This window comes from Cheilinus undulatus, linkage group 15 (assembly GCF_018320785.1).
Source record: "Cheilinus undulatus linkage group 15, ASM1832078v1, whole genome shotgun sequence".
Classification (NCBI taxonomy): domain Eukaryota; kingdom Metazoa; phylum Chordata; class Actinopteri; order Labriformes; family Labridae; genus Cheilinus; species Cheilinus undulatus.
In genome coordinates, this window is record NC_054879.1 from 27,965,252 (window position 1) to 27,986,178 (window position 20,927).

The following is a 20,927-nucleotide window of genomic DNA, read 5'->3' on the forward strand; positions in this document are numbered from 1 at the left end:
ATCAACTGTTCATTGAAAGATTCAGTAAGTTTACATGCATGGAAAAGTAGGGCAGGCTCCATTGGGCAATTAATTTGACTAGAGTAGAAGAATCGATTCACTGAGTGGAGCAAGTCCACCCTGAGCTTACACTAGCAGGATTGCTTAGCTCTTTCTTGGAATCTTGGCTAAACTTTCTTAGTGATAAATAATAACAATCGCCTAATATTCAAAATACAATGTAGATTAAGCTGCAATATTTGTGACGTAAAGTGCAAGGTTTACTACTTAATTTTGCCCGTTTATCAGGTGGATATCGACCATGGAAATATACCAAATAAAGGCATATGTTTGTTCTCTCAGCCACCAAACAGACACTCATTTAAGGTAAGGATGGCGTAGCGTGAGTGTGTCTTTAAAGTTGCCCTCCACCTCTCCAACTTTGCAGAGCTGGTGCCGTACGAAGCTCTCTGTCAGGATGGATGTATTCAGAGTGATTCTGAAGGAGTGACAGAGCCACACGCTCATTCTCACGACTTACTTTCATCGCAGAATAAAACAATTGATTTGAAAAATCAAGCTACTTATGGGAGCAGTAATTAAAGCTCAGGGTTGTCAGAACCAGGAACTCACCATCTGTTGTAGTGCTGGTTTGACCCGATGGCAGTGTTCGATCCAGCTTGAGAACCTGCTTGCTTATTTCCTCCAGCTGCGATGCATTATTTGAGAGCCCATAACACTCCTGGCTGCTCCGACCCACCAGTTTGGCCACTCGATCCAATTCATTTTCACTGAGGCTCATTAGCTGCCAGCAACTGGCAATCTGCTCTCTTAATGATGAGGACAGGAGGGCTTCTGGATTTTTAACTCCACATTCCACTGCAGCCCTTCGAAGACAATCCAGTCCCCTGATAAAGGATGGACCTTCAGTCCGTGCAAACAGGTATGGGTTGGTATTTGCCACACCAGCCTGTTCTCGGTTTTCAATGATCAGTTTGATTGATGAAACCATCCTTTCTGTGAGCAGTACCAGCATGTTCCTCCCATATTGACCTTCTAGTTCCACTCTTGTGAAACTGGCACCAAGGTCCAGCTCCAATTTTGTGCATCTTCTTATTTGATCTGCAGAAAGAACAAATGTCTCCCTACTCTTTCTTTGAGTGTAAGGTTTCAAGAGCATTCTGCCAATATTTCCAACTCTTCCTCTGTTAAACAGACATACATCTGCCAGAGTGGCCTCGCTGAGCTTTTTCCATGTGGACAAACTAGGACTTTCTTTCAGCTCTCTCTGTGCTTCATCTTCTTCCCCTATGATAAACTTGTGGAGTATTACCAGATCTTCTGTCAGTGTTGATTTGTCTATTTCCACTTTCTTCACTTCTTGCTTTAGAGATAATGCGAGGGCTTTGCGAGAAAAGCACTCACTCCATTTTGTATCAAGAAGCTGAATGAACGTCTTTACTTCACTTTCAGTTTCACTGTCCTCTGTCATGCGACTTTCCCCAAAAGCTATTTCTGCTGCTCGTTTCAAAGAATAGCCAATCTTTGAGACCAGGGAGACTGTTTTAAACTTACTGGAACTGGGATCAAAACCACTAGCTTTTTTGGCCCCTTCAACAGCTAATTCAAATCTGGACGGCAGGCATATTTCATGCAAGTACTTCACGCTCTTGTCAAGCTCATTCACAGCAAGCACAAACCTACCTAGTTCCCTCATCTTTTGAGCGATGTAAGCAAACTGAGACTTGTCATGGTCATACTTTGCAGACAAAGCATTGCCATATTTACAAATTAGTGGGTCATTTCTGATATGCCTCGAGATGTCATCTTGGTGCATAATGTGGATAATTTCCTCACAGCCTCCAGTTAAGAACTCTGACATTGGAAGCAGCCGAGAGGCAGCAATGTGTACACTGGTTCTTTTTGTCTTCTCAGAGGATTTCTGCTCTCCTTTTCTGGCCTTGCATGAACGCTCATGTCTCCATAAATCAGTTTTGCGATAGAAAGCAAAGCAGTGTTGGCAAGGCAGGTAATCACGGACAGATATGCTTGGATTTTTCACCTGTTTCTTAGTTACAATTTCCCCCTCACCACTTTTGAGAACTTTGCAATTATGTTCATAATCCCCTTTATTCCGGATTTGATCAAGCAGATTCTGCCTGACTTTGGATCCTCTGGGAAAGTGGACTGCATGGGACACATCAGCTTCTTCTGCATGTTTCCTTTCCAAATGCTTTGCAATTTGGGTGAAAGCCTGCTTGCAGTACAAACAGAAGTGCTTTTTGCCAGAGTCCTTTTTCTCCTCATCATCTGTACTAGGTTTTGTTTCAGTGACTTTCTTACTAGCCCTTGAACTGGATCGTGTTGGTTGTTTCCTCTCCACAGTTTTCCTGCGGCGCCGTGACTGTGTTTTGGCAATGCCCTTTTTGTTCAGAGCTTGATCTGAGTTGTCAGACTGACCTTCCTCAGCCTCGTCATTTGAGTCTTTTTCTTCCTCACTTGAACTTTGTTTTGTAGGCACTACTTTTCGTTCTTTTCTCTTTCTCAGTACCATTCCAGTAGTTGTGGTTTGAGTTGGATGATCAACGTTGACACCTTTTTTGCTTGATAAACCATTCTCTAGGTTGTCAGACTTCTGGCCTTCCCGTGTGACCCTCTGTTTTTTCTTTCCTGGATCATCCTGCTTAGTAGCTGAATTACAACCAGTGTCACTGAGTCCAGTTACATCCTGCCCACTGTTTTTGATGTTTTTATGATCACCAAATGTCACTTGTTCAGAATTTGTATTAGAAGTAAGATTATTAATTTTTTGCCCAGCTATCAGAAAGTCCAAATCTTGTGGAAAATTAATGTTTGCATCTGGAGTGCCCTCTTCATTTCTCCCGCTGCCAAGGTTAGAAGTCAACCTAAGAGGATCACTCGAACTTCTCTCTTCAATCAAGCTCTTCTCTGCTTCAAATGACCTCGTCTCACCCATAGTACAAGCCTGAAAAAGAACAAGTATACGTGAGACTTATCGGCAAATCAGATGCCATGAATAATTTGAGATACTTGAAAGAACAGACCCATAAGGGAAGAATGTGAAAAATCAAAATTGGTTGGAATTTTGGTCATCAAATGGTGGTAAAAGATTTTTTTTTTTTTCAAAGTTCTGTCCTTTTTAAATAAATTGTCTGTTTTACGCATCAGCACCTTGGCAATGCCCCACCCAGATCCAGGCTCATTCAAACAGAAGCCAATGTGATGGCCATACATCACTTAAAAACCATCACTGGTATTGAAAACCCGCACAGACACCTCTCAAATCTCAAGTACAAAAACCACATGTGACCCATTCAAGAACAGTTAATGGCTTTATTGGATCAAGCAGCGTTTTAACATAGTAAATGTCTAACCAAGTATGTAATCATGAGGTGTTGGATGAAAATCTACATGGAGAGTACAGAATATGAACTGACACTACACCTAAATGCATGACTTTTAATCAGGACAAATTTTGGCTTAGCATAGCAGAGTTTCACAGTAAAATCTGGTGATTTAACATGTCTTCTTTGTGATTAAAAACATAACTGAGTTCAGGACAAGGCAAGGTACAGATGCAAAACAGGGGAACACTTTTACAGTGTTCAACCATTAAAGCAACATAAGCTGTGTAAGTAGATATTGTTTATCCTAAAATTTTCAATTGTCGGTAAAGAAAAAAATAATACTTTTTAATAGTTATTGGTGTATGCTAGTTGTACATGTGCTATAATTATGATGGTGATACATGTTCTAAAAGCATACATTATGTACCTGCTTCACAGTGACCATCTTGTCCTATTTCTTCATGTGTCGAGTTTCTTTTCATGGGGATTGTTCTCTGCAAGGAAAGGTGATATCATGGTCTCAAATGTGCACAAACTATAATGGAAATTAAACGACAAATGAAAAAGTAGCAAATGTACAACAACGTGTATTAAAAAAGCTATTTAGAACATTACAAAGTAGCTTTGGTTAAACTGCAAAAAGCACCAGGAATTAGAGCTGAGAGCGTTTCATGTCATACAGGCACTGAAAGAATGAACCAGTTTAATCTCATTACACAGTGATGAGTGAAGTTTACCATAGCTTTTTGCATATTCTTACATTAAAGCAATACACATGAGGACACAGCACTTTATTTCTCAATAGATTATGTGTATTATTAACCTTTAAAACTTAACGTAAAACCACACTGTTTGGCTAAATAAAATATATTTACAAATATCAAACAACTCTATAACTACATTGTGAATTACTAACAGAATTTTAGACCAACTGTTGTTTATACATAAAGTTAAAGCATTTGATGCGACACTCTTACCTGGGATTGTTGCAGAAGGTGCCTTGAAGTCATGAAAAAACATCTGGGGGCGTCAAATTATTCACAGACATGAGGCAGTAAAGTCTGACCGTAGATCTTGTAGAGAAAGATTCCTTGATGCGAGAGTTTTTCAACTGGGGAGTCTTAGAGAGCAATGTAGCCCTATTAAGTCTTCCACTTGATGTTTACTAGAACGTGCTATTCCTTGTATTATTTTGTTGGCTTGCATTTTTGGAAAAAAATCTAAAGATGTTATATCATTTGATTGAGATAACATAAAGAAAAGACTGCACCCAAGACTGTTCCTTTTCAAATTAGATTATAATTTGTCCACTCATTAGCAAGTTCTGCAGACTGAATTTAAACTGCAGAACCTGGTGTCTTTGAATGTTTTTAAATCTTTAGTGAAAGCTCTTGATATCAAACTGTCTGTATGCCACTGTTTTAGCTGATGTCTTATTATCAATGTACCTGTTGTTTATTATGTACTGTATGAGCTTGAGTGTGTTTGATTTTGAAACTGCATTGCTGCCATTCTTGGCCAGGTCCCCCTTGAAAGAGAGATCTTTGATCTCAATGGGGCTAGCCTGGTAAAATAAAGGTTAAATAAAGTTTAGAGGCTTTTTTTTTTAAACACTTCAAATAGGATTTAGGTTGAGACATTTCACAAAATAGAAACATATTTCACAAAAAAAAAAGTTAACTTTTAGAGCAATGCTGCCTTCTGACGCAATGCCAGCCATCCATTCACGCAGTTGACCTGGCCTGGCCAAGTGTGCAAAAATACCCCCCCCACCCCCCACCCCCCACCCCCCACCCCAAACATGGCACAGTTATACTCGCCAACACATACACACTGGGGCAAACCAAGGTGCGAGCACTGAAACTTATGAAATGTGTCTCTGTTTCTGGAATCGAACGGCCTGGGAAACACATTTGGAAAATAAGGCAAATAGACTGTTCTTATAACCAAATTGGATTGGGGAAATGTTTTATATTAAGAAAAATACATTTGAAGTGGAAAGTACATACCTCTTGGTCCAGATTGTAGTCCTCTTTGGAATTAAGTGCTAATTTTACAGCCATGTAATCTCCACTTTTTACAGCATCCCGCAACTCACCTGACAGGAACAGATCACAGCCAAATTAAATAAAAAAATAGTAAACATTACAGACTTAATAATCCAACAGACTTTAAAAGTTAGTGAAAAAAGCAAACAGTCTATTCAAACAATACAAGATGTCTTTAAAAGTACTCATAAATAAATAAACAAACATTAAATAAAATAAAGGCATACTGTTTTCACAGCTACCAAACAGAGATTAAATCAAAAGTTACTCTCCATCTCTCCACAGCTGTGACACAAAAGCTCGTGCCATATGAAGATCTCTGTTAAGATGAACTGATCCAGAGTAATTTTAAAGAGTCATCCTCACTGCTCTTTTTTGTTGCAGTGCAAAACAATTTGCCACATTCTACAAATGTTTGCAGTGTATGCAAACAAAACGCAATTGACACAGTGTGGAAGGTTCAAGTGTGTAACTTTTTTTGTATTATGGATTTGAAAAAAAAAAAAAAAAAGAAACGAAAGAAAAAAAATAACAGGCTGAGAGTGCAAAGACCTTTAATCTGAAAAAGTTAGAAACCTGAAGGGTGTTAAATGAAAGAAATTTGTTGTTACTGAAAGTAAACTGCCAGAGGCACTCATCGTCAAAATTGAAGTAAAAATGCTTAACAGGCAGTCAACAGTCATTGGCACTATAACACAGAGGGAAAAGCTGATGTTTCTCAAAGTTTAACAAATAACTACACTGCTTTCCACATTATTAAGCAGATGACATTTTTCTCTTATTTTCCAAAATATTAATGCAAATGACAGAGTATTTTTTCAAGTCATCAGCCATTAGAGCATAATTGAAATGTTTTTGAATAAACTTCGTAATGATAACCGTTATTTAAAAAAAAATAAAATAAACCCCCCAAAATGCAATGTTCCACATTATTAAGCATGACAGAGTTTTAAAACATTTTTTTTGGTTGTAAAGAACTGAAAATGGTCATGTGTTGAATTTGCAGCATCAGGGGGTCATATTTACTGAAATCAAAAGCTATTTCAATCAAAAACATCTTAAGCCATGTTACATGTTAACATAAAGACCACTTCTTTGATATAACCTTCACAATTCTTGCATCCATTGAACTTGTGAGTTTTTGGAGAGTTTCTGCATGAATTTCTTTGCAGGGTGCCAGAATAGCCTCCCAGAACAGCAGTTTTGATGTGAACTGCCTCCCCTTATAGATCTTTTGCTTGAGGATGCTCCAAAGGTTCTCAATAGGGTTGAGGTCAGGGGAGGATGGGGGCCACACCATGAGTTTCTCTCCTTTTATGCCCATAGCAGCCAATGACACGGAGGTATTCTTTGCAGCATGAGATGGTGCATCGTCATGCATGAAGAAAATTTTGCTACAGAAGGCACTGCTCTTCTTTTTTACCATGGCAGAAAGTGGTCAGTCACTTTTTGTACCATAGAAAAAACGGTCAGTCAGAAACTCTATATACTTTGCCGAGGTCATTTTTACACCTTCAGGGACCCTAAGGGGCCTACCAGCTCTATCCTCATGAATCTGGCCCAGAACATGACTCCGCCACCTCCTTGCTGACGTCACAGCCTTATTGGGACATGGTGGCCATCCACCAACCATCCACTACTCCTCCATCTGGACCACCCAGGGTTGCACAGCACTCATCAGTCAACAAGACAAGACTTCACAGATTACACACGACTGCAAGCCTCTGGAGGATCCTACACCTTGAGGTTGGTGGGACTCCAGAGGCACCAGCAGCTTCAAATACCTGTTTGCTGCTTTGTAATGGCATTTTAGCATCTGCTCTCTTAATCTGATGAATTTGTCTGGTAGAAACCTTCCTCATTATGCCTTTATCTGCACAAACCCGTCTGTGCTCTGAATCACCTACAAATTTCTTCACAGTACATTGATCACGATAAATTTTTCACGAAATATCTAATTTTTTCATTCCTTGTCTAAGGCATTACACTATTTGATGCTTTTTGGCAGCAGAGAGATCCTTTATCTTTCCCATATTGCTTGAAACCTGTAGCCTGCTTGATAATGTGGAAAAATGCATTTTGAGGTCTTTAATTTCTTTTTAAAAATAACATTTATCATTATGAAGTTTGTTCAGAAACATTTGAATTATGCTCTAATGGCTGATGACAAAAAAAAATACTCTGTCATTTGCATAAACATTTTGGAAAATAAGGGAAAAATGTCATTTGCATAATAATGTGGAAAGTGGTGTAGTGATGCACAATATTATTGGTATAATACTGGTATCGGCAGATATCACGTTATAAAGTGAATTATCTGTATTGACAGATATAAAATAGCTGCCTATATTTACAACAGATATTTCTGCTCTAAAAACCTGCCTATATCAGCTGTAAATTTTGGAGTTTTAGGCTGAAACAACAGACTTACATCAGCTGAAGTCTTTTTCTTTACTCATTATCCCTCCTCACACTTTAATGTGCTCATCCTTAAACTTTAAATTGTGTGTTTAGAGGACTGACGTTTTAGGACTGAGCTACCTTTAAATATTTGTAACAATATTGCTTTCAGCTAAAATAATTTTGTAAATATCAGTAAAAAATCCAATATTGTGCATCCCTATTAATAACAAAACTCTTTTATTCAATCAGTATGAGCAATATGAGCGTTACTTTCTTGTTTATAGGCTAACTCTGGCTTCAACCACAACTACAATTTATGACTGTTGAAAGTAGAAGGGAGAGCTGATGGAGAAAAATATAACACAGCATAACAGAAAAAGCTAAAGAATTTGAAACTGGCATTTCACAAGGGGTTTGGGACTAAAGGAGGCTGAGTAAAAAACAGTGAGGCAGTTATTAGCAAAACTACTCTTGTAGTTTAAGCCAGATTCAAAATGCAAACTCCATGTGTACTAACATAAGATTATCTTCTTGAGTATCATTGGCAAGGTTAGCAAGTTCCCTTTAACTTCCTGAAAGCTTCTATGTAGCAGTCATGGTCAGTTAAGGGACAGCAGTCAGCAAGTTGTTTAAGGGGCAAAGAGAAAAACTCACTTGGTGATAGTGGGGGACCAGAAAGGATCTCATCTTCCCCATTGAGATGTTTTTGGAAGTCGTCCAGTGTCATCCAGTCCAGGTTGAGGTCCATTCCCAGACTCAAAGTTGCATGTCCTTTGTCTGTGCAAGACAAATCAGTTATACTTTATTTGTTTACTAACTGAAACATTCACAGTGGACTTTAGAATCTGCCTAAAGACCCTGATAATAAAAAACATTCACACTAAATTGTTTTGTCAAGGTTAGCATAAAAAACACAAAACTGACATCCAAAGTGTGTTCAGGGAAAAGTACAATTTTTGGAAGCAGCAAACATCACCATATGTTTAGAGGCCAGATCAGATACATACCAGATTTGTCGGCGCCCTCTGCTGGGTCTTGGATGTCCTGATTATCATCACATGCCATGAAGAGTCTTGGCTCACTGTCCTCTCTCCTCTTCCGCCTGTCGTCTGCTGATGTTCTCCTCTCCCAGCTGGGTCGCTGTGCCTCCTCTTGCCTTTCTCTCCTCTCCCGGGAATCTTCTCCAAATCTTGGCTTTGGTGTAGGCTCATCCTCCCTCTCATCACTGTCCAGGTTGAAGCCGTGACTGTGGCCAGATTTGGGGGCTAAAGGGGACACACAAACACAAGTCCTTATATCTTTGTGAATCAGAAAGAACCCAGAGTGTCTCTTATCCAACACCACAGCTGTCAATAAAAACTGGCCAGTCCAGCTCCATGAAGACTGGTTTCTTGTTGGCTGTAGAGGACAAGCTCAGGTTACATGTTCAAACAAAAGGTTGTATGTATGGTAAGGAGCCAGAGAGCTTTCAATGGCTTGAGACACTATCTGTGGCTCTTGTAAGTGTTATGGTATTTCACATATAGCTGTAATATGATGTTTTGAGCTAATACAGTAACTTATCTTCTAATACTGTGTCCCAATAACTTTAGTGAGAAAAAATTTAAAGGAATCAGATACAGAAAGCTCTGTAACAATGGAGCTGGACTTCACAGGTTATTTGCAGTCAAAAAAACAGCAGAGTTCACAGGCTGTTATTATAGAGATCGATATTACTGGGATGCTTGTTTGGGTGTTTTGGCTGACTGCTGAGGTCAGCCTTACACATGGATCTGTATGTATCTCCCTCAGAGAGGGACACTACTTTCAGAGCCAGACTTACAGAGTTGCGCTATGGGCTGGGTTTAGTTGTACTGAAATCCATTGGTAACGGCTGCCTCCACTGTTGTAAATATCTCAGATATAGCTTTAGCATACTTTCAGAACCATATATACAGAGTTGCCCTACGGGCGGAGTGTAGTTGAACTGAAAGCCATCTGTAATGGCTGCCTCCACTGCGCTGAATACCTTGGATATGGCTTTAGCATTGCACCCGTTTTACTAACACTGGACCACGTTTCTGTATGAAATAAAGAGCAAAAACAACCCTAACAGCTTTTCATGTTGGGAAAGATGTTTTCCCTCTCCTGCGGACCTGCTTCGGCATGAATATGTCTCCACTCAGAGAGAGAGAGAGGAGAAAATGTGGCGATATAAATTTAAGTAACAATAAATTCCTTACAAATAAGGACTGGTACCAGGTTGTGTAACATAGCTTTTATACAAAACATAATGTAAGATTTAGTCATTCTTTGAGTTTTATGGTCAATTGTTTTTGGTCCCCATGCTCCAGAGTTTGATTTATTTGGGAAATATTTTGACAAAGCAATGTTATTTATCTAAATATCTTTATATTTTCATAGAAATCACAGAAGAATAATCATACTGTGTTTTATCTTTAATGTTAAAAAAAATAAACTACAGCATTTAACATATTAAAAAGTTATAGAGCTGGTGCTTGACTGTCTAAAAAAAAACTTGTTTCATATGAAGAATTATTTAAAATTTTTGCTATTCTGAGAATAAAACAATTTAGTCTAAGAGTTTTTGGGGAAAAAACGTAGTTATATCCATTGTGGCCAAAAAATTTTTTAAAGCCCAAGTGGTACCAGACGAAGAGCCGAAAGAGCCGGCTCTTCAAGCTGAAGTGAGTCGAATGATCTGGATCTCTGAAAGGAGCCATAATTCCCATCACTTTTCTCCTGATCAGCCTTGGCATCAATTTTAGATGAAGCTCTGCCATGAACAATCTAAGGCAGCGGTAGCCTGCAAAAGAGTAGAGCATGCACACAACGCAATCTGTTGCTCTGGTTGGCCCATCATGAATGTGACAGACAGAATGTTCCTCCAATCACCTTCTGAAGATTTTCTTTAAAAAGTCCTGGCCTTCCCAAACGTTTTCTATGGGAGCTTTCCCAGATGAATGTCAAATATATTCATGCAAATATATCCATTGCATGAATATATTTGACATTGCATGAATGTCAAATATGTTCATGCAATGGATATATGAGTCGATGTCAGGTTAGCCGTTTCCTGCTGACAGGGCTTTATGTTCTAAAGTTTAGGGTCCTTCAGTTCTACACCCACAGATATAAGGGACAGCACAATTACATACCTCAAGAAAAAAAATCACTCTGCCAGAACACACAATTCAGTCAGGCATTTCAACAGGCATCCCAAATAGTTGCGGTCAGCCATACACTAGGTTTCAACCTAGTCTTGTTTTTTCTTCTTTTAAAATAAGTTACTAGCCACATAATTACACAGAACCAGTGAACATAAAAATTATAGTCTACTTAGAAACAATAGTAATTCCTGAGCTGTCCTCTTTCTGTACCTGACAAAGATACTCAAGTTTAAGTATTATCTTCAACAACTCAAACTCTGAATTGATATCTGGGGAAAAAATGTTACAATAAATGAAAGTAATACGCCTAATCATGTTCAACTTTATGACTACTGCCTCTAATAACACCTTGCTTAGTGACTACATACTGATGTTGTGGGTTAATGAAATGCTATCTTGTAAAACAAGCAAAAACACATTAATGATGGGAAGGTCCTAAAAACATTCATCCAGACACCAAAAATGCACCACACATGACTATCTTTTCCTTTGTGTTACTGGTATTAAACTATTTTGGATTTATGTATTTGATTTGCGTTTACCTGGTGTGGGTTAGGGTTAGGTTACTCTTGGACCAATTTACCTAGATAAATGTCAAAGTAAGATGTCTGTCAGTTATTCATACCCTCTGATTGCTTGGGCTTCTCTGTCTTCTCAGGCTCTGGTTTCTGAGCTGGAGACTCTTTGGTTGGTTTGGAGATCTTCTCAATCTTTCCGATTATCTGCTGTGAGAAAAATAAAATGCCATTATCTAGTATAAAAACACCTACACTGCAAGATAATCATACAGGACAATCATTAAAGCTGGTTGGCTGGAACTTAAATTACCATTATTATCAATTCACTTAATATCCTTTCCTTGAACACAAATATCAACCATATAACTGCTCTCTAACAGTTTTAAGTTTGCTGTACATTTTCCTCTGCTTTTGGCAAGCTGATGTTAAAAATACTGCTCTATAGATTTGCAGTTGTTGCTTTTTAGAGAAAATATGAAAATCCCCTCTTCGCTTACATTTGGGATGTAGGCCAGTACCAATGTAGACAACCATATCAGGTATCTGCCAGATATCACTAATAAATACTGAAGACACTTAAAGGATACAAGGCCAAGCACAAGTTTTCTTATTTCCAATAAGATAAATAAATAAATAAGAAGCTCTGAAACAGCTTTTTTTTTTTGTCAATATGGGGCAAACCCAACCTACACTTACCAATTTCTGCAGAACAAACATGATTAAAAACTTCCATTCTCACTTCATGGCAACCTTAGAGAGAAGTTAAGCTGGTCAATTTTGGTAATTACATGAAGAAGCATGCTGTTATGCTGAAGGAATCTTTTTCCTTGTTGACACCAAGAAAATGGGGCAGCATCAGGGTTTACTGTTAATTACATTAGCCCAGTGTATATCTACACAAAACACTAGCCACCCTAACAAGGTGTGTCAAATTTACTGTTAAATAAGCAAACATCTGCTAAAATATCATATCTCAGAAAAAGACTGCACAGAGCACAAGCCAATTTCTAGTCAGGTAAACCAAATTAACACTCTAGAAAAGTCAAATTAAAATAAATGAAGGCAGGGCAATGTGTAGTTTATTAGAGAGCAGTATTCAAATGAGATGTGGGGTAGAATGATATTGTTTACATCCAAATGTTGATTCAAATAAAAAAATGAATTAATAATTGAGAGGCCTGGTGCTTAATATAAAGAACTATTAACCATAAATTTGGCTATTGACTGCAAACCTGATATATTAAAGTCTTAAATTACTTTATGCAGTTTATAAGCAATTGTATGATTAGCAAAAACTACGACCAGACAGTGAAACAAAATTTTGATTAAATCACAATATGCACTACAGCAATTTTCAAAATGAAGAAGGTACAATATTTCTTTGATCTGAAATGCATTTCAAAATACCAGTTTAATACATTTTTAAGGCAGAAATTTCAATGCTCTCCACACCATGAAAAAATTCAAGTGTTAATTTCGTTGAAAATAATCAAACTCTCCATGTTTTATTAATTTTGTCTTACTAAAAATAAGACATCAAATCACCGTTTCCTTTAAAAATAACAATTCACACTGAATTTGTAAAGAGCCAAAATAACTGTGGTAAGTTAGTTTTTCAAAACTGTTCAGTATCTACCAAATATTGTATTTGTTTTACAATAGAATAATGTATTGCTTGTTTGTTGAGAAATGCATGAGGAACTTAAAAACAACTGCATACTCAATCTTAATCACAATATTTGGGGAGATAGATTGATTACAAAACACTTTGACAACTTAAACAGTCAAGCCAAAATAATGGTATTCAAGTTCTCTTCATTCTTCAATGATAATTTCATCAAATCAACAATTATGCATACTTCTCAAGAGTATTATTCTTTAAAAAATTATAAAAATCTAGGGATATATAATGTTTTTTTAAATTTTTTTTGCTGGTATCCAATATACAGATAACCTTGCAAAGCAGATGGACACGTTTCCGTGTTTCTTACTGGCAAATCCATCTTGCAAAGCTCCTGTCTGAACCGTTTGGTCCAGGTTCGAAAGTGACAGGACCAATTAGCGATGAGGGGCAGTACTTTCGGACGAGGCTAATATTAACCGTTAAAACACACCTTAGGGTGTATGGATTGATTAGTCGTCAATCTCGGGATAACTGTTCATATCTGCTGATATGGATATCACGCCGATAATACTGTGCACCCCCAAAAATTTCCCAAATTTTGGGAGTCTCTGATTTCTATCATATCAAAGTTTTTAATTATGGTGTTATCACAACTGTTTGTAATTTCTATAGAGGACGAAAATAAACACCATATCAGGCATTGCCATTCAACTAAAAAGTACCGCAATAATTTCCGGGCCATTTCTTCCAGACCTACTAATTACCATTTTCAAAACAATGGAACAAAAAGACAATTGTTGTACCTTTGTGGGTTTGCTGAGGCCCTTCTCTGGGGTTGGTTGATGCACTGGCTGCCTGCGTGGGGCTCGGTCCTTGGCCTCGCAGTTTAACAGGAACTTCTCAAACAGGTTAGTGGAGCCTGTTGTATCCTTCTGTCCCAAAACCTCCTCTTTAGCTGTCTCTTCCTCCTTACCCTTTGTGCTGCTAGCTGCTGTGACGGAGGATGAGGACGATGAGGAGGATGTGGAGGAAGAAGGGACTTTAGGAGGTGCAGGTGTGCTCTCCTGCCCTTTGCTCTTAGCTTTCCTGTGTAAAGTGGAGCTATCACTGGAGTCGGACAGTGGGGCTGTCTCATCCTTGCTCTTTGAAGTGAGATTCTTTAGTTTTTGGAGGCTGCTTTCTTTTAGTGGAGTATCTGTCTTTTTGCTCTTTTTGTCATGGATGAAGTCCTTTATTCCCTGCAACTTCACTTCCCACTTCCCCTTCTTTTGCTTGACCTTTTCCTCCAAACGAGCCTTTTCAGCTGATTTTGCTGCTTTTTCCGTGGGAGCACTATCACTGGCCTGAGTCTCAGATGGGCCGTCACTCAGATCCTCCTCTATAGGTGCAGTAGCTTCGTCTTCTGAGGATTCAATCTTCCTGTCCTTCTTCCCCTTCTTTTTCTTGCCATCCTCTGGCTTATCCTTCTTGTGCTTCCCTCCTTCCTTTACTTTTTCCTTCTTGTGTTTTTTTACAGGAGTGGGTTCAATGTCCTCATCATCAGAGTCAACCAATCGCTTCTTTGATTCAGTCTTTTTCTCCTTGGGAGGAGGGGGTGGGGTCTGGGCTCTCTCATCCTCTTCATCAGTCTCTGGTGCAGGAAGAGGCCTGAAATCCTCCTTTCGTTTGTCTTTTTTCTTTTTCTTCTTTTTATCTTTTGGAAGTGGCTCCTCTTCTTCATCTTCCTCTTCTGCTTCCTTGAGCTTCGCCTTCTTCTTTTTCTTGATTGGTGCCACGTTGGGACGATCTTTGTCGCTGTCACTTTCTGAGTCAGCATCAAAGACATCACTCTTTGTTGGCAGTGGTTTTTGCTAGAAGAGCACAAGAAACATGACATTTTAGTATCATGCATTGTTGTTTAACTCAACAATAATAAAAGCTATTAGATTATTTTGAAAGTACTTCAAAAACAGTTTACAACAGACCTCATCTAAAGAGCTGCATGAGTAAAATTAAACTATTTCTCATCCTCTTTAAATACATCTATATTTAAAACACTCAAAAGAAATATTTATGTCAATAAAACGTTTGTTCTTTTACAGTAATTTAGAGAAATAGATTATTTCATCGTTTTGTAGTCTTTTTTTTTGCTCATATGAGCTTTGACAGTGTTGGACACGACACACAGATGAGTGTGTATGTTTATGTGTGTGCGCTGGTGAGTGAGTGTGTGTCTCTGCTCCGTCTGCTGTCAGACAACAAACAGGGCATATTTAACTGGAGCTCTAACTTCGGCTTTTGGAGCTAACAATGGACTCTAGGGCACTCAAACAGAGTTTGTTTTGCTAAGTTTACTGCTGCAGTATGCAACAGCCTGTTGTGCTACACGTGTTTAGCTTCTGACTGATGATATGCACAGCGAACAGCTGATGGATGTGAGAGTGACGGACGGTGAGATGGGAAGGAGACATGACGGAGCAGCAATTAAATCAAAATTACAGTCACAAAAAGCAACACCATGAGCAAGTCTGTATGTATACATGAACTAAATAAACACTATATTCTCCTTAGAGACTGTGCAGGTTTCCAGCAGCATCCTTTCATCATTTTGCACTGTTATGATGAAACTGTTATGCATTTGCGAAATCAGGTGTGGCCCCGAGTAGCGCACGTGGAGGAGGGGGTGGGGGTTGGAGCAGTAATCTGAATGGATCACCAATCAGCTCCATTTCTTTGTTAGATGTCCCACCAACAGTTTTGAAGTGTCCAGGGCATCTTAATGATCTTTAATAGTTTCCAGTTTGGTACTGTTTTCTGTCAGGGGGGCTGCTGCCCCTGGTGTCTGCGTAATATTGATCTCGAGGGATGATTTTCACCTCGACGAAAAATCTTGTGACCCCGATCTATAACCGTTATATTTGGCTATAATAACTTGCAAATACCAGCTGAAAACACTGGCCCTTTAAGCAAATAAGTTAGTGGAGTTTCAGGCTGGCCAACAGGCCTACATCAGCTTAAGTCTTTTTCATCTAAATTGTTCATCTTAAAACTTTCAAGCATGTGTTTTAAGGACTGAAATTTCCCATCTGAAGTAGGGTAGAGCTACACAAATAATCAAAATTAGATGTCAGGGCTGAGTGAGCATCATACAGCTTTAAAAACCTATTAAAACAGGCCACTCTTCACTTATCATTTTATTTATTTAATGATGATGTTTGAATACAACTCCAGACATAACACTACCACTTTGTGAAGTCTTAACCAATCAGATCAGGCAATTTTACACTCCCTGGACTTGGGTATAGGTGCCAGTCAGTATGGTTGTGTCAAAGACTAAAACTAAGGATATTTGTCTCCATATTAATTTTATTTTAGTTTTGTAAGCGCACTATACAAGTTTAAGTTAGTTTTTTGTTTTTTGTTAAGGCTTAGTTTTTATTTAGTTTCAGTAAACTAAAATGATTTTTGAATTTTAGTTTTAGTTATTTACTAAATTATTTTATGAGTCAGAATAATTGCAATTACATATTTTTCCATAATCTTCCATCCCTTGTTTAATCAATCTACTATTGTGCTGGCTATGATAAAGAGGGATTTATTGTTTGTTTGTTGAAAAATACACAAGAGGAGAAACCTTAACATTATATGATTTTAAAATCTCAAAATTGGATAAAAAAGAAATCACAATTGGATTATTTCCTAAAATCATTCAGCCCTAATCTGAACTACATTTAAATATCAATATCAATATTGGTATTGGCTAAAACTATTATGTAAATATTGGTGTACTGGCAGACATTAAATATCTTGCACCCCTAAAAACCAATCTTTAAAAACAGGGCTAAAAAGATATCTGACCAGTTTAAAAATTTAGTTAAAAACTAGTTTAAAATCAGTTATCTAATCTAATATTTTCACAGTGTTTGTGAAAGTATTACAGGCATTTTAAAAAACACTTTCAAAAGTACCTAAACCAAAATTATCTAGATTATCCGCACCTAAATTAATCATACTATAATGAAAATTAAATTATCAATGCAACGGCAGAGTAAAGTTAACTTTTATAACCACTTGATTAAAACACAGTAACACAGTATATATCTAACCAGCTGATCATTCTTTATTTGATTACTTTTTAATGAAAGACAAGTAAATGAACCTTAAGTTTGTTTTAGTTGATGCTTTTTTAAGTTAAAACACCAAATTAGTTAATTAATATTTTTTTAAGGATCTTTTTTAAGTCAAGCGTATTCTTAACCGTAGAAATGACAAAACTTTTTATCTTTTACACAGATGCTGTTTTTCTCTTGTGGCCACTATTGAGATTGGCAATCAACCAAAACACAGGTCAGTAATTTTACAAGCTACAATGAGCAAGTGTCAACATTGCAATCTAGCAATTACTATTTTGGTGAACAGTGTCAGCAGTTAACCATCACTTGGACTCACCACACTCTTCTTTGCCTCTGCTTCTTTTTTGGCCTTAACTTCAGCCATGTTCTTCTTAAAAGTCAAGAGGACCTCCCCACAATCCTCCAAATGGGCTTCTGGCTCCCAAGTGTCATCGTCAGAGCAGTAATTCTTCCACCGCACTCTGTAGAGCACTTCACCCTGAAAACAGAAAGAGAAAATATGAAGCTGAAGCATGTTCTCTGCACTAACCTAACAATGTGGCAGGACACTTTGGTTTGATGTATTGTATTCAATAAATTCAGCAAGAGTTGTTTTTGGAGTAACACAAAACATCACTTGACTGCACATGTTAACAGCTGTAAAAACATAAACATTCATTTTAAGACAAAGGTGACATCAATAATTTGAATTGTAGATTCAAACTTTTCTTGACCTGGACTAGAAATCACTCAATTACAAAGAAAAACAAAAGGGACAAGCTAGGGAATTTTCACGGTTATTTCCTTAGTTTCGATGTGAAACATGAAGTCAGAGGAGTTTAGGGATAAATGAGGAACATTTCCAAAAAGAAGTAGGAAACACTGAAAAACAGGGAAGCAAATCGCTTCAACCATGAAGTTTGGAAGTTATGAATGTCAACGTACCCTCCACATTCTTTACATTCTTACTAGGGCTGGCCAATTAATCGCAAATTAGATTAAATCACAATTTGGCCTGCTGCAATGTTCAAATCGCAGAAGGTGCAATATTTCTTTAAGCTGAAATTTGTGTCAAAATACTAGTTTAAGACTTTTTTGCAGCAGAGACGTTATGCATTACACATCATGCAAACATTCTAGTGGCATATTTTTAGAGAAGTGTATGGAAAAAATCCTGTTTTCTTCATTTTTTATGTTTTTTTCTTGTTAGATATGAGAATTACATAGAAAAAGCTCATTGCCTTTAATAAAACCATTCATATTCAATTTGCAAAATGAGTTAAAATCATCACAATTAGATATTTTTTCAAAACTGTTCAGCCCTAGTTCAATCTAATATTATGTTGGTTAGCTTATAGTACAGAATGAATTATTGCTTTTTTGTAAGAAAAATACATGAGCTGAGGAATGTAAGAAATAATCGCATAGTAAATCGCAATATATGGTAAAAAAAAAATCACAATTAGATTATTTTCCTAAATCGTTCAACCCTAATTCTTACTACCTAGAATTGATATTATGTTGCCCTTTTAAGTTGTTTCTACCAAATTTGCCCAATGCCTGCATATTCTACAGGATTGCACAAACAAAAGAAAATTATGTTAGAAGGCCAGGATTACCTACTGCTGTACTATCTCTGCCTTAACTCCAATTAATACTTAGATATTTTTATAAGCAGTTGGAACAAACCCTCTGGAAACTCGAGAAAGACATGCGGCAAAGGGCCACAGGCTGGATTCAAACCCAGGCCGCCTGCGTACATGATGCGCACCTTAAACCACTCGACTATCGGCATGCCCCTATTTTCAAAAACTCATAAAGTAATACAGTCTGGTGGCTCTGAAAATGGATGTTTCCTGCTGTAAACATGTATATATATTTTTTTTCAAACAGCCCACTTTTAAGAATGGTCACAAAGTGATCAAACCGTTTTACTTCAGAAAGGAAGATAAACTCTATTTCAATAATTTGTATAAATTATTGCACAACTTTGAACAGTGATTTAGTCTTTATTTGTTGATTTGATATCTGCCAATAATTCTTATCTTTGTTGTCCAAATGCAATTCTTCAACAACACTCAGAAGTCTGAGTGTTTCAATTTCACATTCATACAGAATTTATTACGCTTTTTAATTTCTTTATTGTGTTTTGTTTGCAGCATGGCAAAAGTCTGACTACTTAAACTGATGTAAAAAAAAAACACACAGGGAATACACAGGTGGTGTAAAGTAGGGCTGGGCAATTTATCGCAAATTAGATTAAATCACAATATGGCCTGCTGCAATTTTCAAATCGCAGCAGTTGCAGTAGCTATTTGTTTAGCTTGAAATGTGTCAAAATACCAGTTTAATAAATCAATTTTTTGCAGCAGCAAAGATTTTATGCACATTATGTAAACATTCAAGTGTCATTTTCTTATGATGGTTAACAAAAATCTTCCTCCTTGTGTTTTATGTATGTTTTTCTTAATCAAAATTAGTGACATAAAAATGATAATGCCCTTAAACAAAGCAAATGACATCACATTTGCAATACAAGCAAAAATAGTTAGCTCATTCTACCTAAAACCGATGAAGCCTAGTGTTACTTCATGAAAGTCATAACCCAGCTGTGATCAGCTGGTAGCCAGTCTCACCTCCCCCACCCCAGCTGCCTCCTTTACAGTTTAAAGCTTGTTGCACCCTATATTCCTGCTACTATGGATTAATTGCTTCAGAAATAATTTCATTGTTTTTAATACACATGGTCTTATGTATGGAATTATTTATTGCTTAAATTTGTCAAAAAAAAATACATAAGATTAACACAAGACCAATCGCATATTAAATTGCAATATTTGGGAAAAAAATTGTAATTAGATTAATTTTTGCAAATCGTTCAGCCCTAGTATAAAGACCATAAAGATAAAAATCACCAACCTTATCCCACCCCAATAGCTACACAGAGAAGCACTCTCTCCATCCACACTTCCGTGAAGTGGCTAGTTAATATTTAAGTGTGAAAATGTGGCACCATCTTGCTACAAGAATGACTTTGTAAACACAGTAAGAGGTGGGATCACTGACTCACATTGGTTGACAAAAATAACTCTTTATTAACCGTGAAATCCTCCACAATGAACAGCACCCCGCGAGAAATGACTGTTGTGATTTTCATTCATCTATATTAATCATTTATCTATATAACTGAAAATGAGTATGTAAATAACTTATGTTATAGTTCAAGCAAGAATAACAGTAAATGAATAATATATTTAGTTCTTAATTATTGGTATGGTGTGGTTGAGGTAGATGATCAACATGTATTATATAGGGCTGACAAGTTTTTTGATAATCTGATACAGGGCTGGGTAATACAGACCGAAGTCCTTATCTTGCCTAACTATGTAGAATGTTGATGCATGAGAAATATCTTGAATCTTTTTCGGTAAAGAAGGAACAAAAACAAACCCAACTCCGCACCAAATCCAAGAGTCAAATCAACAGTCAGCTGCCCAATGTCAATATGTATGTGGTATGCATTAATATGCATATTGTGGATAAAATATATGTAGTCCTACTGTTTCTTGGTGTAGAAAAAATATTTCTTTACAGAAAATAAGACCTAATATCTATTATGTTTTCTGTTAAATTGACATCCTTATTAACCATATCACTATAAACAAAATTGTGTTAACATTCATCTAGTATGATAATACACATCAATGTATCTTCTTCTTCATCTTC

General features: G+C 37.2%; 1 protein-coding gene across 5 annotated transcripts in view; it reads right to left on the reverse strand.

Annotated features, from left to right (window-relative positions):
- mphosph8 (M-phase phosphoprotein 8) overlaps positions 1 to 20,927 on the reverse strand; it is a 37,617-nt gene that overhangs the window by 13,757 nt on the left and 2,933 nt on the right. For 2 of the 5 annotated variants that reach the window (XM_041806600.1, XM_041806598.1), the window contains exons 2-8: positions 17,539 to 17,700; positions 13,914 to 14,960; positions 11,594 to 11,693; positions 8,806 to 9,063; positions 8,453 to 8,575; positions 5,357 to 5,445; positions 613 to 2,965 (exon numbers count right to left, since the gene is read on the reverse strand). In XM_041806600.1, coding sequence (XP_041662534.1) covers positions 613 to 2,965; positions 5,357 to 5,445; positions 8,453 to 8,575; positions 8,806 to 9,063; positions 11,594 to 11,693; positions 13,914 to 14,960; positions 17,539 to 17,700 — 4,132 coding nt within the window. Of the gene's footprint in view, positions 1 to 612; positions 2,966 to 3,774; positions 4,173 to 5,356; positions 5,446 to 8,452; positions 8,576 to 8,805; positions 9,064 to 11,593; positions 11,694 to 13,913; positions 14,961 to 17,538; positions 17,701 to 20,927 lie in introns of those variants that run through there. The other 3 variants (XM_041806599.1, XM_041806602.1, XM_041806601.1) reach the window with 3 other exon arrangements.